Source organism: Mesoplodon densirostris, chromosome 18, assembly GCF_025265405.1.
Source record: "Mesoplodon densirostris isolate mMesDen1 chromosome 18, mMesDen1 primary haplotype, whole genome shotgun sequence".
In the NCBI taxonomy this organism is placed as follows: domain Eukaryota; kingdom Metazoa; phylum Chordata; class Mammalia; order Artiodactyla; family Ziphiidae; genus Mesoplodon; species Mesoplodon densirostris.
This window is the reverse complement of record NC_082678.1, coordinates 14,896,877-14,923,244: the sequence shown is the minus strand read 5'-3', so window position 1 is coordinate 14,923,244 and position 26,368 is coordinate 14,896,877. Positions and strand designations below refer to the sequence as shown.

General features: G+C 42.5%; 1 protein-coding gene across 2 annotated transcripts in view; it reads left to right on the top strand.

Annotated features, from left to right (window-relative positions):
- Positions 1–26,368, top strand: part of RPTOR (regulatory associated protein of MTOR complex 1) — a 342,733-nt gene that overhangs the window by 172,889 nt on the left and 143,476 nt on the right. For both annotated transcript variants that reach the window (XM_060081126.1, XM_060081127.1), the window contains exons 5-6: positions 1,801–1,947; positions 17,222–17,397. In XM_060081126.1, the coding sequence (XP_059937109.1) occupies positions 1,801–1,947; positions 17,222–17,397 (323 nt within the window). The remainder of the gene's footprint in view (positions 1–1,800; positions 1,948–17,221; positions 17,398–26,368) is intronic.

Here is a 26,368-nt window from a genome sequence, read left to right as displayed (position 1 = left end):
GTTCTATATGTTTAAGAAGGTCTTTCTTACATCAAAATAAATTTTAAAATCTTTTATTCTGCTTTTGTATTTATTTTTAAAATCTGTCCCGATTGTGTATGGAATCTCAGATGGCAATATTGAATGGTTAGTTGGATTTTACAAGTATCACTTGTTGAATTGTTCATTCTTTCTTCACTGAGTTAAAATGCCACCTTCATTACAGTTATATATGTGGCTCTGTTTCTGGGCTTTCCCTCCTGTTGATTTGTTTGTCTCGCCTTCCCCAGTACCATCCTGTAATTACCATAGATTTATAGTGTATTTAATATCTGCTAGCGTGAGTCCCCACTCATTATTCCTTCTTTACAATTTTTTTTGTGTTGTGCTATTCTTATACCTTTCTCTTCAGCATTAACTTCAGAATCAGCTTGTCAGGTTCCATTAAGGAAACCCCTGATGGTATTTTGATTGGGCACTGCCTTTATAGATTCATTAGGGAAGAACTGCCGTCTTTAGAATCCTTCTGTGAGAGTTTACTTAGAGAGAGCATATCCAAGTGTTCTCTTACTCGTGCAGTGACGAAGAACAAGACACCAGGTGATGGCAGTTTAGCAAGGTGAAATGGCACAGCGTAAGCAGAGGGTGGTCCCCTCGTGATAGAGATGTCTGCAGCCCCACCACACCTGTGCTGTCGGCACATCCTCCCCCGTCTGGGATGGGACTTGCATCTGGTGACGTGTGTGCATATCAAGAAGGCCTCTGCCGCCACCACCTTGATGACAGTCTTCTCCAGGCCTGGTTTGGTCTTTCTGTCTTCTGTTCCTTTTCCCCTTTGCATTAGAAACAATCCTCTTGGCAATACCAGAGGCAGTGTTTGTGGCTTAGCTTTGAGGAAACACAGTCACCTTTACTGTAAGTGCACAGAATTGATTTCTGCTAGAGTGTCACTACTTAAACTATTGGTGCCTGAGGAAGGATAAATAAGTGATGGCATTCTATGCAGAAGAATTGCTTTAAAATGTTACCTTTGAGTGAGGATTTTAGTCATTTCTCTGGTGAGATGAGGACCATTCCTCTCTATGTTTACCAGTAATAGCTGGAGTGTTTTCAAGTACTGAAGAGTACAGTGTGTCCAGAAAAAGATTTCACTTAGCAGATTCATGCTAATATGTTATTGTTCTATGATTTGGAAAAAGAATTACAGAGCCAAATCTATTTGTACTCCTTCAATGTGATCTAAATCATCTAGAGGATAAAGTGCTTATGGGTAGCTCTGAAATTAAAGGGGCAACAGGGAAAACATGCACATTTGAGGACCCGATCAACTTTTCTGAGCTCATCTTCTTTATAATCGAGGAGCGTGTTCTGCTGTGTAAGCCCAGAGAAGTTACGGAGTAAATGGTGAGCAGGAATGGTGTGAAGTAGCATGTGTAGCCTTGGGATTTATAAGAACAAGCTGTGGTTTGGCTGCAAGCGGGTGGGAGAGGAAGGGTGGGTGTGAAGGCCTCGTGGTGGGACACGTGGAGGGAAATCCCTCAGTGGAGTGAGTGCGCTCCCAGGGGGCAGTGAGAGCTGAACAGGGGAGGAGAGTAGCTCGGGATTGAACTGTGCCACCGCCCGGTTCTACCTGATGAAACAGCATGTGGGCAGATCGTGGGGAGGTTAGCTTGCTGCTGTTCACAGTGGGTAGAGACGGCAGCTCAGGAATGCTCTGTGCAGCGGGCCCTGTGCATGGGACCCTCTTGGAGGTGCAGGTGCTGGTGAGCAGGCAGAGTTTGCCAGGTGTGAGTCACAAACATGCACTGTTTTCTTTTCCAGAACTACACTCAGTACATCCCACTGTCTATATACGACCTGCAGACATGGATGGGCAGCCCCTCCATATTCGTCTACGACTGCTCCAACGCTGGTCTCATTGTCAAGTCCTTCAAGCAGTTCGCCCTGCAGAGGGAGCAGGAGCTGGAGGTGAGGCCCTAAACACACTGGGCGCTGGGGGTGGCCGTGGGGGACTATTGGCCTGGAGCTGTGGTTTTGTTTCTTTGGGTGGGGCAGGCTCAGAGTGCTCAGTGCAAGGTGGTGGGGTCCACGACAAAGAACTTGGAAAGGACTCAGGACAAGCTCTTAGGCTTATTTTTACACCTCGTCTTACCCAGCGTCATTTTTAATCCGAATTTTAATTAAGTGATAAAATTAATAGAGTTGAATTGTGCTTCAGTGGGCTCTGCCTTCGAGATAAATGTGAAAATAAAGCAGACACATTTATTTTCGGAGAAATGGACCCGTGTCTGGGCACAGTCTTCAGTTCCACCCGCATCTTAGTTATTGCCCTCATTTTTTTGTCTTTTGTGTTGGAAAAAACCCCTACTACGCTAAATACAGAAAACAAAACAGCTACAGCTGCCGTTGGTGCCTTCCATTTAAAGAACTGGAGAGCCTGTGTAGTGCTCTGATCGTGAAGAAACGTTTTACTTGGTTGTTTTAATTAATATTTGATGTTTGAATTAAACAGTGATTTCTAAAGAGAAATTGAAGAGGCACTTTCAGTTAAGAGGCCTCCATCCTGTGGCCTGCACAAGAGTGAGAAAAAAATATTCTGCAACCTCCAGGGGGTCATGAATTCCAACTGGTTGCAGTGCAGGAAATTCTCAATTCAGGAACAGAAATGGCACTGAGTACATGTTTCCTCAAGCCTTTTTGTGTCTATCCAATTTTAATGTATTGTTATGTTTTTCACATTTCATCAGAGGATATTGCTGAAATAATCAGCAATAAAATTTGAAACTCTACTTGGGAGAACTTAACATGTCATACAGTTAATTTATAAATATTTTATAAATTAAAATATTTATAAATTAAGCCCTTATGCAGAACTTTGCACCAGAGTGACTGATAAATTACCCTTTATCCCAGTGCCACAAGTTGTTATTGTTATTATTATTATTATTATTATTATTATTATTTGCATTGTAGAATAAGAGAAGGGAAAGGTCAAGTTTTATATCATTAAATGTTTACCTTGCTTTTAGGCATTTCATCTAAGTTTATCCAAGGGATAGGTTATCTTATGAGTGCTAAAAACTCAAAGCACCAAGAGGTAATTGCTTCTCCTCGCATCAAGTAATAAATATTGAAAAAACATTTTTTTTTGTTTTCCATTTAAAATGTGTAAATAAAAATGCCAAAGAATCCGGCCTGATATTTATCCCCAACTTATGAGCTTCAGAGTGGTTAAGGAAAGACCAATACATCAGCCTTTGTTAATTAAAACATGTTAAATAGGGCTTCCCTAGTGGCGCAGTGGTTGAGAGTCTGCCTGCCAATGCAGGGGACACTGGTTAGTGCCCTGGTCCGGGAAGATCCCACATGCCGCAGAGCGGCTGGGCCTGTGAGCCATGGCCGCTGAGCCTGCACGTCCGGAGCCTGTGCGCCGCAACGAGAGAGGCCACAATAGTGAGAGGCCCACGTACTGCAAAAAAAAACACCAAACGTTAAATATAGTCCCTCTCCCACCCTTCTCAGCAGAAGACAAGCATTTCCCTCTTACGCTCTAGCACTTGGAGTATCTGCTCTGTCGGTTCTGTAAATGTTCTCTGTATGTTGCCAAGGATTAATCAGCCTAAGAAACTGTTCATTTCATTGAATGCGACAAAAAAGTTTTCCATGCATCTTTTTGGGGTGAGGAGGGAAGTGTTTAATTGACTAATTCCTCATGGAGGAGAATAAATGAAAAATATGTTATCTGAAGTGGTAAATAGATGGCAATGCAAAGTTATACCATATGTTTTATAATTAGCTCTGACTTTTATCTTCATTCTTTTCTTAATTACAGTGCAGATAAGTCTTACGGTTTTCCATTACACTTACTATTATTGGCTGTTGTTCATCTGGTCTCTTGCATCAACAGCGGAAATTAGAATGATAAAATTGGCTCCCAGCTAATATCTTAATGTTCATGTTAGTCATTTTTTTATCTGCTGTAGAAGCAGCAATCCTGTGTGGCCTCTTAGGTTTATTCTTTTAAAAAATTCTTTCCCTGTCTACAGTTGGCCAGATTCTTTGTAAATTTATGATACATTTTAACACTTTTATTGGGTAGATGATAACATGAAACTGAAAGAAACTGTCGGGTAAAATGGTTTGTGCCAGAGTTTAAAAAATAAAGAGGGTAAAAATGATTAAATATAATGCAAGAAAATAGTTACCTGGACTAGAAAGCCTACAAGTAATAAACATTAACACAAATATGAGTGACATAAATTTTAAGAGAGGATTATCAACTTTCATATTCTTGGACTTCCATTCTCAAAGGAATACTGCAGGTGAAGTAGAAGGTGCCTCCGTGAAAGCATGGCATAAATTACTGCACACAATTGAAACTTCATCATAGCCAGGAAAAATGCATATCTGTCCCTCAGTAATGGTCTCTACATTTTTCCTTGTGTCATATTGCTTTGTGATTTGAAAACTAAGGAAAGCCTTCAGTTCTCTCTGCTTTCCATGTTTTTTTTTAAGATAAATATTTTTATTTTTACTAAATTAGTATATGCCATTATTTTAAAAATTAAATAGTACCAAGGGTTTATAATGAATGAAATATGCCCTGGCCCACACCTCCTTGGCCAAAACTCTGCTACTATAGGGAACCTATTTTAACTGTTTATATTTCTAGTTCCTTTATGAGTATCTCTATAAATGTAAATAATATGCTTATACTACTACTGCTTGATTAATAAATTTTAGGTTATCAGGCTTTCTGCTACTGAATAAACCAAAAACAGAGTTGCCATTAGTAAATTCTATTTAAAGAATTGGAGAAATTATATAGAACTTTGATAGTAAAGAGACATGTTACATAGTTTTAAGTCATATTTGTTGTTTGTATTAAATTGCGAATTCTAAAGAGAAATTGAAGAGGGTGAGTCACTAACTGCCCCCTCCTGTTTCCCCACTGCAATTTAGTTGTGTCACTACATTTGGATTCCCTATACTTTGTAACCTTTGCAATTTGAAATAATACCCTGACGTTTTTATTTCTAGTTTCGTCAGTAATCAGTACTATCCTCTGGCTTTAGGTTCTTAGCTTCCTTGGATTTTCTTTTACCTCTGGACCTTTCCAACTTCTGTCATCTGCACTTTTATGATTATTCTCTAGTCTCTGACCATAATTAAGTCCCCAAGCTTTGTGTATGAGTTGATTCTAAAATATGACAAGTATTAAACTTCAACTCCCTGATTATGACCATGTAAATATTGTTCATTGAATGACTAAATAGGGTGCTATGCTTTCCATTTTTATAACAGTTTTTGTTTCTTTGATTTTCCTGAAGATTTTCTCTTTTCTTATTGAATTAGATCTTTTAACATTTCCTCAGTTCCTAAATTTGCAAGGGTAGTATTGAATCTCAGAATACGCCTCTTCCCAAAGTTTCTTCTTTCCCAGCTCTCCACTGCCTGCTTCAATCGGCTGTTCTAAACGGGCCTGCTCCAAAGCTGTCATCCTGGGATTTCTCCTTATCAGTCTCCTGGAAGCATCCACTGTTTTCTAGATCCCACCTCTGTCTCTTTCTCAGTTTTCTCCTTTGTTCTGCTAGGGCAAATCCTCAAATAACAACCTAAGAACTGATGTATGGGAGTAATTTTTCTCAGGCTTTAAGTGTTTGCATTTGGACTGCTTTTAGCTGAAAGTAATGAAAAATCTCACTATTGCTTTCTAAACAAGTAATAGTTTGTCATTTTCTCTAAGGTCTCTGAGGCAAATGATTTAATTATTCAGCAGTACCATTAGGGACCCAGGCTGTTTATAATCTTTATGCTCTGATGTTTTATCTTGATGGTTACAGTACATTCTTCCACGTTGAGCCTGGATGAGGTGGGGACAGGGCAGAGCTATCACATTTGTCTCTCTTGTTAGGAAAGCAAGTGCAGACTTCCCCTTATATCTCATTAGCTAAAGCTGGGTCATATGTGATGTGCTCCGCCCCTCACAGTTGGGGGGGTGGCAAAAGGGAGTGGAGTTGGGATGAGTATTGGACTGTCTGACAGTGAGTGTCAGCTGTATTGCATGTGTTATTGTCTTCATTTTGTCCACATGCATTATGGACAGTTTGGGTATGGAATTTTAGGCTGTTTTCACTAAACTATATTACCCTTACTTCTTGCGATAGATGAGAAGGTGGCCTTGTTGTAGCCATAACCAAGAATTCATGATAAAAGCCAGAGAAGGAGTATTTATATCCACAGTACACAGTATGTATGTTGAGAGAGAAAGAGAAAAAGAGAATTCAGATTTCTTTTTTTTTTTTGCAACAACTTTTATCTTGGATATAAAATCTTTGTAACTAGAAGAGGAGACTAAACCTTCAGTGGATTCTCTTTGAAATACTCTTTATTAAGTTTTATCCATTAGTTCTACTTCTATTGGATATTTCCCACAGGCAGTTATGAGTCTTCTCTTCACTGAAGACAGCAATGAAGCAGGGGTCAAATCTCGGCCTTTTCCTCTCTTTCTGTGGAGGCAGGGAGGTGAGTTGGTGTCTGGTGGTGGGAACAGGATTGCCTTTCTTTTACAGAGACTGATGGGGCTGAGCTGTATCCCAGTAAGACTTGATCCTCAGCATGATCATCCTCGTTGGTGTGGGATGGGAGCCCAGATAGTTTCTCAGTGGCAGCCACAGTGGTGGTGGGACGATGTCTTCCCCCAAGGATGGTCAGCATTCTTTGGGGGAGTCTGTTATTGAGGTTCAGGCCATCACTCTGGTGGCACCATTCTCTCCTCTTACTGCCTGTTTGCACTTGGCAAGGCTTTTCTCATGATGCCTCCAAGTGAATCATGTTTTGTTTTGTTTTTTGGTTTTGGGTTTTTTTTTGGCTGCACCGCGTGGCGTGCAGGTTCTTAGTCCCCTGACCAGGGATTGAACCCATGCCCCCTGCAGTGGAAGCATGGAGTCTTAACCACTGGACTGCCAGGGCAGTTCCGCGAATCATGGTTTTTTGTTTTTTGTTTTTTAAGATGTTGGGGGTAGGAGTTTTTATTAATTAATTTGTTTATTTTTGCTGTGTTGCGTCTTCATTTCTGTGCGAGGGCTTTCTCTAGTTGTGGCAAGCGGGGGCCACTCTTCATCGCGGTGCGCGGGCCTCTCACTATCGCGGCCTCTTGTTGCGGAGCACAGGCTCCAGACGCGCAGGCTCAATAGTCGTGGCTCACGGGCCTAGTTGCTCCGCGGCATGTGGGATCCTCCCAGACCAGGGCTCGAACCCGTGTCCCCTGCATTAGCAGGCAGATTCTCAACCACTGCGCCACCAGGGAAGCCCACGAATCATGATTTGATCTGACATTCTGTAAACTTCCTTGTGTGACCCACTCCTGCTGGCTCCAGCAGTAGCATCCAGCAGCTCAGGACCTTGTCCAGCAGATACTCATTTTCACAGAAACAGGCTTGGTCCTGCAGCATCACTGAATTCGCAGTGACTTAACCACCCTATTTTCCGTTTGAAATCTTGTATTCGACTTGATATTTATGACACATTATTCTCATGTATTCATCACTGTGGCTAAATTTTATGGCAAGTGTTTAAACTAATTGTAACAAAAATGACTAACATCAAAATCTTCAGGTTTCTTCAAAAAATGTCAAATGTGCATCCCATAGAACTAGAGAATTCATATTTTGAAACCTGTGGTTCCTTTGCTACTGTTGTAGATAGCAGGTTATGTGGATGTCCGTGGAATTCGAAATATTGGGCTGACCCAGAAGTTCGTTTGGGTTTTTCCATAACATCTTATGGAAAAACCCAAATGAAGCTTTTGGCCAACCCAACAGAAGTCGACGCTCTGTGTTAAGGTTAATATTTGTAGTGTTACAGTGTCTGTCTGTGATTTTTGAATATCACAAGTTAATTCTAAGGTTATCTTTAGAAAGGTATGTGTCTTGGATGACTGCTTACTAAATGGAGCTTGTGTGTGTGAATTTGTGAACATTCTCCGTGGACTTGCTGTCGGGATGTTCACGCTACAAAACAGGAGTCCACGGTGCTGACTCTACACAGAGCTCAGGCTTGTCCGTCTCTAGCTTTCACGTTATAATTTTTTTCATGTCTCCATTCTTTCTCTTCTATAGCTTCATAGTTACCATTTGTAGGTAGTAGGGAAACAGGAAGTCTGTTATGTGATAACCTTATTTATTTTCTCTTTACTTTTTAAATGATATTAATTTGAAGGGAAGCTACCCATTGTTGCTGTGTGCCCATGGCGGGGAAGGCAGGTGGCTTCCCGGGGCACCCTTGCTCACAGTGCAGAGAGCATTCTACCTCTGGGAGCCGGTGACTACACTAGCCACCCTAGTTTTCCCCAGACACATCAGTAACTCTCTTTAAAGAAGAATACCTCCACGTGCTTCCTGGGGAGAGGTGGCTGTGGTGGTTGCAGGACGCCTGGCTTCGGGCACATGGGCGAGCAGGGGGCTGTCCTGATGGCGGGTCTTCGGGGGAGCCCTGCCTTCCCGCTGCGCCACCCCCGGCTTCAGCGGTGAACCACCTTCCCCGCTTGCTTCTCTACACACACTCTGCGCAGGTCCATGCCCTTTTCTTTAATAAAGGCGGGCCAAGTTCACCCCTCTGTACCTTATACTCTATGTATATCAAGCTGTATAGCAAGCTGTAAGAATTCATAAGAGTGAATATTTTCAAAACAAATATCGATAAGAAACCTATTATGTAGTCGAAACACTCCCCCCACAGCACACACACACGTGTAATTTAAGGAGAAATGCTACCATTTCCACTGTTTATAGGAGAGTAAGTGGGGGTTAACCTGTAAACAAATACAGCAGAAATCCCTTTCATTGGGCTGCACACAGCCACCCAGAGCACCCGGCTGGGGAAAATAAAGCCATGATGGAAATGAAGAGTGGAATGGGAGGCTGGTCCTCCGAGTGCTCTGGGAGCTGACGTGCTAACCAGAAAGTGGAAAGGGTCACAGAAACACGCTGATGAGAAAAGCAGCCTCTAGAAGATCAGGACCCTTACCGCCACTGAAAGCTGGTGAGAGAGGAGGGGGCCATGCAAGGTGGAGAGGCAGCGTCAGGGGAGGCCAGAGCACCTGACGGCCTTAGCTGATGGACACTACCTACTACCGCCTTTTATTTGTGCGACGCTTTCTGGTTTGCAGAGCACTTTTTACATTTAGTCCAGTCATCAGCCTGTGCAACAGAGGATGGTACATAAGCAGTCTCCAAACTCTTTGCTGCTATGCACCTGTGAACAGTTCCTTCTGCGGTTTGTACCGGGAGATCCAGTTTTTTTCTCTTGGCACCTTTTACTATTCCTAGTCCCGGAATTTGAAAGCTTTGGGTGAAAGAAAAGTGATTTCGCTGCATAAAAAATTCAGGAACTCTCACCTCTTGTCTGTAGATTAAATGAAATACACAGACAAGCAAATTGTATTATTAATACAGTCAACTTTCAGGGTATAACTAAAATTCTACTTCCCTGAGCCTGAAATCTTTCTCAGCTGACCTCATATAGCAAATTTTTATGCAATTAATTTGACAATTAATTATGTATTGTCTTGCAGTATCTCTTCTATTGGCATTGTCAGCTGTATTTAAGTCTATTATGTAAACCTATCAAGGATGCTTCATATGAAGTAGTTGCTTAGTAATTATTTATGGATTTGGTCTCATAAATAACTGTACATTTGAATAAACTACCTTTAGTTGTCTTCCTTAGATGTGTCTATGATTCACTGAATATGTTTAATCTTTGGTTGATTTGTATGAAATGTAAAAAGAAACAAAGTAAAAATTATTCACCCAAATCCATGAATATAGTATACTATTTGCAGCCATCATAAAACTGGGAGCTTCTTCGAGTTAAGTCTTAGAATTTAATTTTTTTTTCTAATTTCATCTGTTTTAAAATATGCCAGAAATTGCTTTATGTTCTGGACCACAGATCATGACCAACACCATGGGATATCGTGAGGGTACTGTGGTTCCCAGCAGGACCCATCTGCATGGTCCTGCTTGCTATCACAGGAGGACCTCTCCTCCATCAGCTAGAGGCTATGGAGGTAATGGCCCGCTGTTCTCGCGCAAAGGATCTGTGGTAGCACAGACCATGGTGTTTCTGGTGGCAACCAGAAAAATGGCAGCACTAAACTGGGTGATCACAGAGCCATGCACGGGGAGAAGGGCAGGTGGGAAGTTACCAGCCCACTTGAGGGGAGGGACAAGAAGGTAAGTGGTTTTTCTTAACACTGGGGTCAGAGGCAAGGAAAAGATATTAGTTCTCACTAGTCCTCGTCAACATTATACAGTAAAACTTTTGCAGTATGGCAAGGGAAAAAAACAGAAGGTATACAGACTGGGAAAAAGGAAATTAAGCTATCTTTTTTTGAAGATGAAACAGTTATATCTGTTGAATGTCAGTCATAAAGATCTAATTGACAGTAACTGGACACTCCAACCAACAGCAGCAGCAAAATACACAAGTGTCCATAGAGCATCCATCAAGATATATCATATCCTGGGTCATAAAGCAAACCTCGACATACTTTAAATAATTGAAACCACACAAGTGTGCTCTTTGACCATGGTAGAATCAACTAGAAGTCAGCGATAACAAGACAACAGAAAAATCTCAGAAAAAAAAAAAGAACACATAATTGATGGGTTAGAAGTCTCAAGGGAAATTAAAGAAAATACATTAACTGAATGAAAATGAATGTACATCAGAAAACTAAAAATAGAATTACCATATGATCCAGCAGTTCCACTCCTGGGAATATATCCAGAAAAACAATAATTCAAAAAGATACATGTACCCCTATGTTTGTAGCAGCACTATTCACAATAGCCAAGACATGGAAGCAACCTAAATGTCCATCGACAGATGAATGGATAAAGAAGATGTGGTATATACATACAATGGAATACTACTTAGCCATAAAAACGAAGGAAATAATGCCATTTGCAGCAACATAGATGCAACTAGAGATTACCATACTAAGTGAAGTAAGTCAGAAAGAGAAAGATAAATACCGTATGATGTCACTTATATGTGGAATCTAAAATATGACACCAATGAACCTATCTACGAAACAGAAACAGACTCATAGACATACAGAACAGACTTGTGGTTGCTAAGGAGGAGGGGGAGGGGGAGGGATGGAGTAGGAGGTTGGGGTTAGCAGATGTAAGCTATTATATATAGAATGGATAAACAACAAGGTCCTACTGTATAGCACAGGGAACTATATTCAATATCCTATGATAAACCATAGTCAAAAAGAATATAAGAAAAAGATATATATATGTATAACTGAATCACTTTGCTGTATAGCAGAAATGAATACAACATTGTATATCAACTATGCTTCAATTAAATAGAAAAAAAAAAAAGAAAATGAATGTACGACATGTCAGTACTGATAAGATGCAGCTAGGACTTCCCTGGTGGTGCAGTGGTTAAGAATTCGCTTGCCATTGTAGGGGACATGGGTTCGATCCCTGGTCCGGGAAGATCCCACATGCCGTGGAGCAACTAAGCCCATGTGCCACAACTACTGAGCCTGTGCTCTAGAGCCCATGCTCTGCAACAAGAGAAGCCACCGCAGTGAGAAGCCTGTGCACCGCAACAAAGAGTAGCCCCTGCTCACCGCAACTAGAGAAAGCCCGCGAGCACTAACAAAGACCCAACACAGCCAAAAATTTTTAAAAAAGCTGCAGCTAAAGCAATTGAAAGGGAAATTTATAGCACTAGATCCTTATGCTAGAAAATAGGAAAAGTATCAAAAGTTCCTCCCTATATTAATCAATTCAGGCTACTGTAACAAAATACTACAGACTGGGTAGCTTCTAAACAACAGAAAGTTATTTCTCTCAGTTCTGGAGACTGGACAGTCCAAGATCACAGTGCAGCTTGATCAGGTGAGGGTCCTTTTCCTAGTTCATGGCCAGGCCTTCTCGCTGTGTCCTCACATGGTAGAAGGGGTCAGAGAGCTCTCAGGCTGCTTTTGTAAGGACACTGATCCCATTCAGGAGGGCTTCACCCTCATGCATTAATCACCACCCAAAGGCCCCACCTTCTAGTACTATCACCTTTGAGGGTTAGGATTTCAACATGTGAATTTTGGGGGAACACGAACATTCAGACCATAGCACTACCTCAAGAAACTAGAAAAGGAGAGCAAAATAACCCCAAAGCAATCAGAAGAAAGAAAATGATGATAAGAACAGAAATCATTGAAATGTAAAACAGAAAAAGAGAAAAATCCATGAAACAAAAAGCTGATTCTCAGGAATAATCAATAAAATGGATAAATCTCTAGCAAGACTAACAGATATAGAAGGAGAAGATTGAGGATTGTATAGCCATTGAAAGAATAATAAGGGAATAACATGAACAACTTTACATTCATAAATTTGACAACTTCAAAGAAATGGACCAATTCCTCTAAAACCACAAACTACCAAATCCACCCAAGATGAAATAGATAATGTGAGTAGTCAAGAAATTAAATTTGTAATTTAAAAGTTCCTGAAAGGAAATCTCCAGACTCAGCTAGTTTCACTAGAGAATTCTACCAAATATTTAAAGAATTAACACCAGTTTTACAGTCTCTTCCAGAAAATAGAACAGGGAGGAAACACTTCCCAATTCATTTTATGAGGTCATTATTACCCTGATGCCAAAAGAAAAGAAAAAAAGCTGCAGACCTCTATCTCTCACAAACTTAGATGCAAAAGTCCTCAACAAAATAATAGCAAATCAGTTCTAGCAATCCATAAAAAGAATTATGTTCTACCACTGAGTGAGATTTATTCCAGGTATGCAAGTCTGGCTTAATATTCAAAAAAATCAATTAATGTAATCCATCATACCAACAAACTAAAGAAGAACAATCATATGATCATATCAGTTGACACAAAGCTTTTGACAAAATCCAGCACCCTTTCATGATTAAAAAAACCCTAACAAACCAACTCTTAGCAAATGAGGGCTAGAGGGGAGCTTCTTCAGCTTGATAAAGAACATCTGTAAACCTACAGCTGTCATCATCCTTAATGGTAAGAGACCACGTTTTCCCCCTAAGGTCGGGAACAAGGCAAGGCTGTCCATTCTCACCATTCTTACTCAACATAGTACCGGAAGTTCTAGCCAGCAAAATAAGGTAAGAAAAGGACATCATCAGTCACTAGGGAAACAAATCAAAACTACACTGAGGTGCACTTCACATCCACTAGGATGGGTAGAATAAAAAAGATAGATAATTACACGTCCTGGCCAGGATGTAGAGGAATTTGAACCCTCACACAGTGCTAGTGGGAAGGTAAAATGGCGCAGCCACCTTGGAAAACAGTCTGGCATTTCCTCAAATGTTAAACTTGGAGCTGCAGATGACCCAGCAGTTCCACTCCTATGTTTATACCCAGGAGACTTGAAAACATGTGTCCACACAAAAGCTGTACACAGATGTTCACAGCAGCATTATTCACAGTAGCCCCCAATGGAAATTCTCTTCTTGATGTAAAGGATTGCAGAATTTTTTAGTATCTCCTTTTTTTTAGTTATCTAAGAGTAATGGTGGAGAAATTTGGTTATAATTTCTAATTAAGCATCTTTAGTGAGTTATAGAATGATTCTAGAGCATTTTAGAAAATGATTGCTAACAACTAAATGGCTTTAAAATAGTGGACGGTCCATTTAGGCAAACTCTCAGGATAATCATGCTCTTTAGCTGCCCTCTAGGGGAAATACTGGGGGGAGGTTCTCGGTATGATTACAAGTCTTCCTCCAACAAAGACGACTCCTGCTCTCTTGGCCTAGATTTCATAGTTCCCAGCAATAGGTACCACTTCTTTTTAAATTACTATTTAATATCTGATATATATAGAATTAGATATTAAAAAATTACTACTGCCACTTTGTATCTGCTATTTTTAGTACAGTATCTGTCACATGATAGATGCTCCATGAACAACTTTGAAATGAGCTGGGTAAGCAATACCTGATTCCTTTACAGATCTCAGTCTCTCTCTGAACTTTGCAAAAATGTCCACTGTAAGTAGGTGTTATTGAATTGAGAATAAAAATTGCTTTAAGCTAGAACTGGAATTATTACCAAGTAGATGTTATTTTCAGAAAGTCGCTTGGTAAAGACTCCTCTGAAATTATCAGTGCCTTCATCTCTTTATCAAGATGTCTTGTATATGTATATGAAGAACAGAAGCAGCACAATGGCAGAGTTTCATTTAGAAAATGAGAGGTGTAGGTGCTCCCCCTACAACCCCCACTCACCTCCAGCCGTGCTTCTGGAGCGAGTGGTTCTGGGCCTGTGTGAGCTGCTTGGCCAGCCTTCCCATGAGCTCTGAGTGCATGAGTGCCACATTATCCACACGTGTGGAAGAGGTAGCAGATGTCTTTCTTGGATCTGGTTGCTGTGTATCGCATCTGAAGATTTTTCTGGATCCTTCCCAAATCCTCCAGAAGGCTCTAGTGAGCTTTTTAATGATTAAAGTTTTCCTGGTGTTTGAGCCTCTAGGTTCTCCAGGAGAAGCCCCTTTGGGTAACAGTGCATCTGGGGTGTGCCCTTCAGGGTGAGTGGTGGCTCCCAGCTGGACCTGTTCTCTTCTCAGCCTGGGTGCCTTTGAAAAGTCCTCTGAATCACTAGTAGTTAGGTTTACATGCAAGCTGTTTCCAAAGACTAATTTCAATTAAAAGGTCAATATCTTAGATAAATACAAAACCAAAACAGTATATTGGAAATAGCTCATCTGTTGGGTTTTGTTTTGTTTTGTTTTGTTTGTATTCCTGGGTTAGCAGCTTGAAAAATGAATCGTTGGTGGAATTGTTTGTCTTGAATGTCATTTTTTTTTTAATGTTACTGATTCTAATTAACCCCAGTGCAGAGCTGTCATGTGCCCAGTGGTGACAACAGGTCCCATATGAGTCTGAGGGGACTATTATTGTGTGTTACCACACTTCAGATTATCTGCAGCCACATTTAATGCTTTCTGCCAGTTTATACATCAGCATACAGCAAGGGGCTTGTTTAAGAAATAGAGGTTTCTATCAATGATGACTGTGACTTAGGAAATTTAGTTTCTAGTGGACTTACTTGGGATGAAGATGTTCCTGCATCGCCTCCCTGTCTCCTTGTGCCTCCTCTGCCTAGGGTACTTTGCAAGGCTCTGGGCCAAATGCTCGTGGACCATGAGGTTCAGCCCGAGGCAGACCTAACACAGAGGCACTGAGCAGATCGCTACCTGACAGCCCCGCCTGGCTGTGTCGGGGCTACAGGAGCGCTGCCTCCGCAGAGGACAGGGCACAGACGTCCTGACATCAGCAGAAGTGCCCTTAACCCACCGAGCACCCCACGTGGCTGCCAGGGCATGGGAACCCGCCCCACCCCCGCCTCCCCCTGGGGGCCTGTGTCTAAGGCCGACTTGGGAGAAAGGTGGCCTTGGTGTGACACACTGCTTCACTTCTGAGAGCCTGAGGCTGTAGAAGCTCAGTGACAGGCAACAGCAAAGATGGAAGGGCTGCAGCATTTGGGGGCTGTAGCCAGAGGACCTGCTCTTCGCTTCTCCGAAAGTAAATTTACTGTGGAAGCAGATTATAGACAGAGAAGTTAAAACTAGTAACCCACACCAACATTTAAGAATATTGAATCTTGGTTTTACATAAATGACTGTTTCTTCCTAAATTGTTTCCTGTAATCATCACGTCTGTGCGCAGTTGTGGTAAGGCTTGCAAGAAGCATGTGTGTTGGCTTCAGTCCCAGGCCACCTCTCCAATGCCCCTTTCAGCGTTGAAGACTGCACTCTGTTCCCCTCCCGGAGCCTGACCCATTGCCGATGTCATCCTCCCTCCTGGGCTGGGGAGGACGCACTTCCACAGAGCACGCGAGTCGAGACCACTTCCGGCAGCCTCCCCTGGCTCTGACACATCTGCAGCCTCTGCGTCTTTCCGCATGACTCAGGCCTGATAAGCCGCAGACCCACACGGCACCCAGACCCGACATCTTTCCTAGCGTGTTGTCACAGCAGACCTGGAAACTAATTTCCTGTGTGGAGCAGGTTGCCTCACTGGTGCTATTTTAGATTGTAGAGCTGGAGCCAAGGAAAGGATTAAAAGTGATTCTGCCTTCCCTTTTCTCTGTGCTTTAAAAAACCCACTCTGCTGATGGTTGTACAATGTGAGTGTACCTGTCGCCACTGACCATACAAATAAAATGGGTAAGATGGTAACTTTTATATTACGTATATTTTGCCACAATAAAAAAACCCCTTCCTCTAGAAATAGCAGTTTTTATTTTTATTTAGTATTAAGTAAACTAGAATTTGATTTGTATTCTGGATTTTCTATTCCTTCTATTAATAATCTGAAGAGGTTATTAATAGAAGTACAGCTTTTACTGCCTTCCATTTGAGAAGGTTTTATCAGCATTAATAATAACAACACTTTACATGTCGTAATCAATGTTAGGTATATATGAGTGAACACAGCTTTGTGTGTATTTAACTTACAAAGTTCACCCGAGGCTGCTGTTTGGAAAAGACCCTGCAGAGCACCCATGTTAGTGTCACAGGTGTGTGGTATAGATTCAGGAGGGTCCGGATGGGATGAGGGAGTGGAAAACGGCCCTCAGGTCAGGACCAGCTTCCCGTACTCATGACTAGGACTCGCCTGGTGACCGGCAGTTCACGTCATTTCTTGCGGTCTCTGTTTCCTCATTGTAGAAGATTTTTAAAATTGGAAAGAAAGCTTACCTCAGGGGGATGTTGTAAAAAGCAAATGAAATAGCCAGTGTGAAAGAGACACAATCATGCAGACGTAGGGGATTATTAGTAAGGAGCAAAACCCGAGACACATAAACATTCTTTTCAAGTTGGGAAACAAACGAGCAGCCATCAGTGATTAAAATTATCCCTTCCTGCCCCATCTGCCCTCCTCAATGCCATCATCACCTGAAACCCCAGCACCTGGTCTTCATGGAGCCCTGCCCCCTGGCGTTTATAACCCAGGAGTCCTTAAGTAACAAGTGATTTGAGGCTGGAGCTTGTGGTCGTCTCCAGGAGAGGATCTGGCAGCTGGGCCTCTCTCCGGAGGACTTGGCCAGGAGCCCCCAAGTTTTAAGCCTCGGTTGATGGGTTCTTTCCTTCATGTCACACTTACGGCTCAGTCTCCAGTTGTGCATGACAGTTAAGCTGCTCTCTTCCGTCCTGTCCCCCTGCAGGTCGCTGCTATTAACCCAAACCACCCACTGGCCCAGATGCCTTTGCCCCCGTCCATGAAGAACTGCATTCAGCTGGCAGCCTGTGAGGCCAACGAGCTGCTGCCCATGATCCCCGACCTTCCGGCCGACCTATTCACATCATGCCTCACCACCCCTATCAAAATCGCCCTGCGCTGGTAAGTGGCGCCCACCTCGACTCCCAGCGACCCCCCTGGAGTTTGCTGCAGGGACCCAAGGCATCTACCTGGGTCTTTTGGACTAAGTTACAGGCGTGAGCTCAGGACCCCAGGTGGATGCTGGGGTTTTCCTCTTGGGGTTCAGGATGCGCTGTCCCCTGGGTCAGGTGCGTGCGTGGTTTCCAGGAGCACCCTCTCCATTTCGTGGCTAACTGTGGCTGTGCCCTCAGATAGTACCAAGGTGGGTCATGCTGGAAAGTGGACTTTCTTTTGAAAAAAGAAAAGCCTTCATTAGTTATAGAATTCTTTGCTTGAGTTGAAGTAGAATCTTTCAGTTTATTCTCAGCAGTAAAAAAAATAATAATAATGATTTTTTTTTCCTACCGCCACTCTTTTGAGAAGTTGAGAGCTCTTGCGAATATGACTGAGGAAATGTGTGGAATATTCCAAGACAGTAGGACCTGCATTTAAGACCCTCCATCACTGGCAGGACTCACAGTGGAATGTGTGTGCTTCTTGTCTCCAAATCCACTTTTCTCCCCTAGACCGTCTTGCTCTCTTTTAATATCTACTTTTCCCTTTTATATTTTGCTGGAACCCATATACAGGAAGGTAAGTAGCTCTTGGTGAGGCACAGGCGGGACGGTGCAGCCGCGTGGGTTCACTGGACTCTGTGGAGGCGCCTTCCTCCGTTTCCTGCCGGGGTGTCCTAACAGTGCAGAGGCACAGGGTCCTGCTTCCTTCCCCACAGCCCTGGAGAAAGTGGGGAGACAAGCAAGGACTCTGGGGGCAACGACACAGTGCTCAATCCCTCGGGAGGCCCCTCGGGTGACTACAGCCTGGGCGGGGGGTCCTGTGGTTGCCTTGAGCTGCTGGTTGGATGAGAACTTGAACTTGCAGCTTCACCTCTGTAGCAGCATCAGGTTGACCCACGGCACCTGGGTGAGGGCATCCACCTCCCACCCCAGCCCTCCCAAATCCCAGATGTGGATCCCCCGCAGGGAGAGGCCTCTTCTAACATGCCTGATCCCTAAGGAGCTAGTGGAGGAGGTGTCCCCCAGCTGCCGAGCTCACCCCCCGACTCAGCCAACTCATACAGGGCCTGACCGGGGCCATTCCCCACTGCACCCCACAAAGCAGAGCACACGTGGCAAAAGCAGACTCCAAGGGAGAGAGCTGAGCTAGTCATCGTGCGAGGCAGGACTGTTGTCATCAAGCACAGTGCACGTGACGGGAGGTGAAGGGAGGAAGATGCTGGCTGGTAACAGTGAGACTAGGACCTGGGGATGTTGAAAAGAACCACATAGAGATACAGGTGAGAGGACTATGGTGTTTGAAACAAAGGACACAGTGGACAGGATTCCTAGCGGGAGGGGTGGCTGCAGTCTGACTTAACATGTTGGGAGATTACAGCGAGGGGCTAGGCGCTGGGGAAGGTAGCAGGAGGAGAGAGACAGAAAACAGAAGAAAAGCAGGAGACACGGGGGAGATGGAAGCTCCCTCGTGGAGAGAGAAGGGGAACGTGGCAGAGCTGGAAATACCTGAAGGTGATGCGGACACATTCTTCAGAACTGGAGAAAGCTCGAAGGATCTGAGAGGCTAAGGCTGATGGGAAGGGAGGAGAGTGGGGACCCAACCTCGGGGTGAGGCTGAGGCTGCACAGCAGCCACACCCACACTGCCTCTGAGCATCACTCCTTTCTTCGTGGCTGCGCTGCCCTTGACTGTAGGTCTTTTCGTTCTTTAGTTTATAAGTGAGTTTTTCTGTTTAACTCTCTGTACTCTGTGATTGCTGTTAGAAAAGGTTTATGGTGCCATTTAATGTGACCTCAGGAAGATCTCTGATTCAGATGACTCAGGAAGTCGTTCATTTTATTCATCATCCAAGAAATAATTTACTAAATACCAACTGTGTACTTAAAGCCCATGGGTAAGCACTATAGGCGATACAAAGAAGCATATTGTCCTGAAAATTTTACGGTCTCGTTGAGGAGACAAGATGTGACCTGAAAATTCATTATCTAAATGGGTACTTCATGCCAGGCAAAGAAATCTGAACATTTTGGGCAATGCATGAGCAAGGACTAAATGGATCTGTGGCACCAAGGGCTATTTGTGTTTCCAGAGAACAGAGACATCCCTAAGGGCCAAGGGGATCAGGGAGGGCTTCTCGGAGGAGAGGAAAGTTGAGTCGGGGTCTGGGCAGACGGTGGGATTTGAAGGGGAGCAGAGAGCACCACAGGCAGGTGGCCCCCAGCGCAAGAAACCATCCCTGAGGAGCGAGAGTGGGTCAGTAGAGAGAGGACATTGTCCAGAGGGGTGAGGTGAGGTCGGAGTGTGGGCCGGCATCAAAGGGTGGGCCGCCTTGATGTTGGGCCAAGGACCTTGGCTCCTCCTAGGACTGGTGGGGGAAGGTGTTTATATGGAGAAATGACTTAAGAATAGTGTTTAAAGAAGATAATCCATGTAAGGATGGGGAGACCTTGGTCAAATGAGGCCTTTATCACAGCAGTGAGATCAGGATCCAAACTAAAGCAGGAAGGTGGAAATGGCCGTAGACCCTCGGCAGGAGGGCCCACAGACACCCCAGAATCTGCGGTGCAACAGGCCTCATTCCCACTCATTTTCCTGCCCCTCCCTGTGGATTTCCTGCCCTTACTGCACCTGTGCACCCAGACTCCGGAACTGACGGTGCACACCAGCTGTCCTCTGGGACCCTGGGCTCGGTGCTGCATCTGAGGGGGCTGTGAGTGGAGGGGTGGACTGGCGAGGGAAGAAGCAGGAAGAGCACAGACGGGGCCTCCTGCCCATGCCACTCCACACTCTGCTGCCAGCGCAGCGAGTTTATCTGTTTCTCCCCCATGTCTCCGGCCCTGTCGTCCTCCACCAGGGGTCAGAAGGACGTGGCGTCCCTTCACTGGCAGCTGTGGGTCCCTGCCCTCAGGTCAGGGGTCAGGCAGTAGGCTTTCACTCCACCATGATGCGATGCATTGTCTTGGTACCTACCTGAAATCCTTTTTGGAGTTAATATATAATTAAATTTTTAAGAAATAAGCATTTAGTAGGAAGCACAGTGAAAAATCAAACTAATGCAGTTACCAGAGAATGGACTTTGAGGTCAGTACATCACGATTGTGGATGATGGTCGTCAGATAAGCACTGCCTGGAATGATTAAGCAGAGTCCCAGGTGGGTGGATCTTTTACAATTAACCACTTTCTGCATACTGAGGGATTGAAATTAGATCGAACATAACATTTCACTGAGTGTCCTTAGCCTGTGAATGGCAGTAGACCATATTCATGGAAAGAATTGTCAAGGGAATTCTGTACTTCTTTGTAACAGCTGAGTTAAAAAAAAAAAAAGACACCAGCCTTTTTATACATGAAGAAAGGAGACAGTTTGCCAGATAGTATTAATACTTATATTTTTAGGGTTAAGTTTTTTTTTTAATTTAAAAGTCAGTTTAATATTTTCCAGTGAAAAATGGGATATACATTCTTTGTAGAAAATTTACTAAAAAGTAAAAAGGAGGAAAAAATTGTCCAAGATTTTACCATCATTACCACAATTAGTGTTAACTTTTTGGTTAAAAAGTCAGTCTTTTTTTCTGTGTATGTACATGTTTGCATTGATGTAATTAGACTAAATTTACAATTTCATATACTTAAACCTTAGCATAACAAACTTATTTATCCTTGACTATTAGAAACTCTTAGTAAATGTTATTTGTAGTGATTGCATAATATTTCACTGTACTGATGTTCTGTGTTATTCAACCAAGTATAGGGCTTTAGGTTTTATTATTCAGGTAAGCTCAGAGTAGCTCTAGAATAGGGGTCCATGGGCTTTTTCTGTGAAGGGTCAGATAGTAAATAGTTTAGGCTTTGTGAGCCCGAGGATCCCAGCTTTGTTGTCATAGCATGAAAGAGCCATAGAAAGTATGTAAACAAATGAGCATGACTGTATTCCAATAAAACTTTATTTACAAAAGCAGGCAATGGGCTACATTTGGCCTGGGAGCCATAGTTTGCCATCCCCTGCTTTCGAGAATGGAGCCAGGCTTTTACCTTCAAATGACTGCTGCACTTACCTGTTGGTCAGTGAACCCGAACAATAAATAACCTAGGAAAAACCTTTGCTCGGGAAGGTTCCTGTATAACTAAGAGGATGGTTTAAACAAAACTGCAGTCATGTAAGGCACAGTTGCTAAAGAAAGTTATATACCTTGTAAACAGAATACAGCCTTACGTTATATGTACAAAATATGTGTACATATATTTGCTGGCGAGTATGCTTATAAATCTTATTTGATGATGAAGTAGTTGTTGGAAGACATAATTCTCTGATTTTTGTTTAATTTTTGCCTCAATCTTATTTTCAGAAACTGATAATTTTAGTAATTCTGAAGTGAGCAATTACATTACTCTTCCTGTAAGTGATTTCCTTACTCACCATATACATCAATATAGGATAAGAATCCAAAATATGTTTTTTTCCTTAGGCTGTTTTCTACTTAGTAGATTGAGTAGCAGAATACCATCTTAAATTTATTATGGATATATTTGTGTGCTACTGAAATTATAACTCAGTGGTACTTAATTTGCTGTGGGACTTGCTGTAAAATAGATTGATGCCCATTGCATTGTGTGTCATGCAGTTGTATTGTCTGTTAATGAAAATGGCAGGCATCATTTTGGATTGAATAGAGGTCAAGAAACATGTTTCCTTCCTTTCAATTAAATTGAGTAATTTCAAGGAGTTTAAATGTTAATGGCATAGTATTACCGAAAATTTGCCAGCACAGAAAGCCTTGTCTTCATCTTTGCCCAGAGAGAGAGGCAGCTGCACAGACACCCCGCCCTGCAGCTGCACTGTGAGACCCTGCATTGTCCATCCGGCTGGGCCCCGCGCTGTGTCCTGCTTGTCTCACTGCAGACGCTTGCTTTGCATTTTGTGACCCTTCTGGCATTTGCTTTGTGTTTTGTCTTGAAGACTCAACCAAGAATCAGTCAGAATTACTTTTGGGAACATAAATTCTTGCTGGTGTTTGATACTAGGGTTAACCATTTATTCTCTGTACAGTTTTCTAAAATACAACTTCTCTGCTAGAGAGCAAACTTTCTGCCTACGCATTTAATCAGTGCTTTCTGTTTTGTGATCTTTTTCAGTTTCTTGTAAAAACTGAATTAAAATGAAGTATCTTATGTTTGAAGGCAGGCGATCTAGACACATTAGTGAATGAAATTGTCTTACCAGTTTACTTTGTAGTAATGTCACACTTTGCGTCATAAACCTTGGTGGTAGTAAACTTAATTTGGGATTTATTTAAACGGTTTTCTTATCTGGAGGCCCTCACAATGTGGCCATAACTGTTATCTGGTCCTGCTCCGTAAACCCCAGGACAGTTTCAGGTAATTTCCAGTCTTTCAGGTTATGTAATTTGTCATGTGCTCACTCTGAGGAAACTATTTTTTCTCCCCAAACTAGACGATGTACTCTCAGTGTTCCTGTCTCTGACATACACGCAATTGAGATGAATATCATAATGTATTGTAATAGAGCTCCTTTAAAAAAAAGTTGACATGCGGAAACCTGATTTATGCTGCTAAGAAATGAACTGAACCAGACAGAATGGCACAGGCTGCTGACTCCCTCCCCTGAGCCCAGTCCTCGGGCTGCCATAGGGGAGTAAGATTGATGGGTCCTACAGTGAGTCCACTCAGCAAGTCAGAAATGGTGTGGAGCCCTTGGGGATGGTTGAGACTGTTGGGGTGGGGAGTGGAACAGGTGAGGACCAGAAGGTGCAGCTGAGGGAAGGCCGAGGGTGGACCCTCTGGTGTGCACATTACTCTTTCCATCATTGCCCTGGACAGTGCAGCTTGCCTTGCTGTATCTGGAGCTTGGAAGGAAGGAAGGAAGGAAGGGAGGGAGGGAGGGAGGAGGGAAAGAAGGAGGGAAAGTAGGAAAGAAAGAAGGTGTACCACCTCTCCTTTGTAGAAAAAGCTACACCTGTAAAAATCAGAAGCACTACACCACAGAAAAATAATTCAGAGTGAGGATAAACATACCCAAAGTGATAAGAGAGAATATTGGAAATAGGAAGAAGAAATAAGAAAGATTAGTTGGAGGTATGGATCATGAAAAATACAATTGACGGAGCTTCCCTGGTGGCGCAGTGGTTGAGAGTCCGCCTGCTGATGCAGGGGACACGGGTTCGTGCCCCAGTCCAGGAAGATCCCACGTGCTGTGGAGCAGCTGGGCCCGTGAGCCATGGCCACTGAGCCTGCGCGTCCGGAGCCTGTGCTCCGCAACGGGAGAGGCCACAGCAGTGAGAGGCCTACATACTGCAAAAAAAAAAAAGTCCAATTGACGAAGTAAAGAATTTACGAGGTGGATTGAAAGGCAGCATTATGGGTATAACCAAAGGGCAAATTAGAGAGCTGGAAGGCTGGGTTGATTAATTCCCACCAAAGAGGTAGAGATGGAAAGAATGAGAGACCAGAAAGATAGAATTAAAGTTTGAATATCTGAGATATTGATCATGAAAAATAAGTCTAGGTTTAGGCCTCACTATGTTAGAGATACCCACCAAAAGAATGAAAATAGAATATATTATGTTCACAGGAGGAGAGAGGATTTCTTCTCTCCAAAAGAAGGTAGAAAAAGAAGCAAGAAAAGCATGGTAAATAGAAAATGTGAAATAAGATGGCTGAAATAAGTTTTGAAATGTAAGTGATTATCTAATTGTTAGTGAGTTGAATTCACCTCTCAAAGGACAGTGATTCTCATGTTGGATAAAAATCATCATGATATAGCATGTATCACAGGATACATGTTTAAAACAAAATATTTGAAAGGTTGAAAATCAAAGGATGAAAGAGGAGAAATATGGAAACCAAAAGAAGGCTGGAGTGACAATTTTAATATGCATCAAAGAAAAATCTGAGATTAAAAAATATTGAAAGGATAAAGAAAACTTTTGTTGTGGTAAGAAGAGCAAACGATCAAGAAGATACACTGATCATGGCTCTCTATGCATCAAACAATATGGCCTTGAAATATGTAAGATGGGAACCAAAAGGACTGTGGGTAGAAACGGATACACCAGGAACATAGGTACTGAGACCAAAAAACTTTTACATAAAAAGTAAGAAAAATAGTTTAGATTTTAATAGCAGGACTAATTAGCTAGGTCTAATGTAGGCATATAGGACCATGTACCAAACAAGCACAGAATACACATTACTTTTGAGCATAGGTGGACCATTCACAGCAAACAAACAAAAAAAACTGTGTACCAGGTTCCAAAGGAAGCTTTAATAATCCCAAAGAATTGATACCATATAAACTCTATTCTCAGACCACCATACAATAGAGCTGGAGCTCAGTAACGAAAGGGTAGCTTTTAAAATGTCTGAAAACTAAAAATCTTACTCTTAAAAAATGAAGTCCTTAAAGAGGAAATACTTTTAAAAAATTATGAAATACTCAAAGCTGAGTAACAGTGAGAGCACAGCTTTTCATGTCTGTGGGATGTAGCTAAAGCAGAAAACAAAGATTAAAAAATAAAAGAAAAATCAAATGTTCACCTTAAGGAGCCTGGGGGAAAATGCAGTAAGCAAAAAGGAATATGAAGAAAGGCAGTCCTGAAGATGAAGGCAGCCCTGAGCTGTTCATAGTGTCTCCACATCCAGAGCACCTCTGGGTAGTTTCTCCAGAATTCTCCCAGCAAGGAGGAGCAGCCCTAGGGCTCTACCACTCTTTATATAAATTCTGGACCAGCACTCTCATCCTCAGCTCCTCCTTCAAGTGAGTCCGGTACCTCAGTTTTCATTCTTTCTGAGATTCTGCATTATGAGGGTGCTTACTTCTTTTTGGCTTTTTCCCTTTGAGGTTTAAGGCTTCCATTCTCTCTCTGCTTAGTCACCACAACTTGCCCAACTCTTAATTGGTTGAAATTTTAAATTATGGTAATAAAAGTAGCTCAATCTTGTTGAGCATTATGCTGTGCCATTACATGAATTAACCCATTCAGCCCCTGCAGGAAGCCTGTGTAGCATGGCCTGCCTTCAGCCCTGCTTTCAGGAGGAGGGGATTGAGGCTGCATGGTCGTGACTGGTAGAGCCAGGATTCAAACCCTGTCCTGACCCCAGCGCTGACACTTGAGACTGTCTGTGTGATGATTGGCTTCTCCCATTTGCTGTATTTTCTCCCTGGTACTCTTTGTCCGTGTCTTACTCTTTTTCTTCCTCTTTGGAGGGAGTTGAGATCCATGTGCATGTTTAATCCAGCATATTTAAGTGGAGTCACGGGCATTTACTTAACTTGGTAAAGGCTGTACAGGGCTTTTCAGCAATATGCTTAGTGGAGAAACTTGAGATGTCCTCCCTTTGACATTGGGAATAAAGCAAGAGTTCTCTCTGGCACTACTTCAGTATTAGAAGTCCTGGTCATCAGTAAGACAAGATACAGTATTTGTAATTATCTCTGTGCATTATGGATCATCTTTCATATTTCATTGATTCTAGGATGTACATTTTCACATCTGAACATATCTGAGATCCAGTACCATCTTTTGATAAATAATGTGCCTGTTTAGTTGGCAGCACTTTTTCTTTCTTAGTGTACATAGGAATGCTTAGAAAAGCCCACGTCAAGGTGTGTGCTATAACCTTTCTCATGGCACTGTTTGTGAAATAACTGACTCAGGGTTTATCACTAGGGATCATGGGTAAAATATCATGTTTGCAAGAGGTAAAGTTACTGAACTCGGTTACACGTACCAAAAATAATCTCAAAATTGTAATGGTGTTTATAGATTTTAATTAGGAAAGTCTAAAATTTATGGTCTAAGCTTTCTCTGTAAGACCAGAAAAAGAGAAGCACATCAAACCCTAAGTATGTAGAAGAGAGGAATAAGAAAACAGCAAAAATAAATGAAATAGAAAATGCACCAGAGAAATATACAAA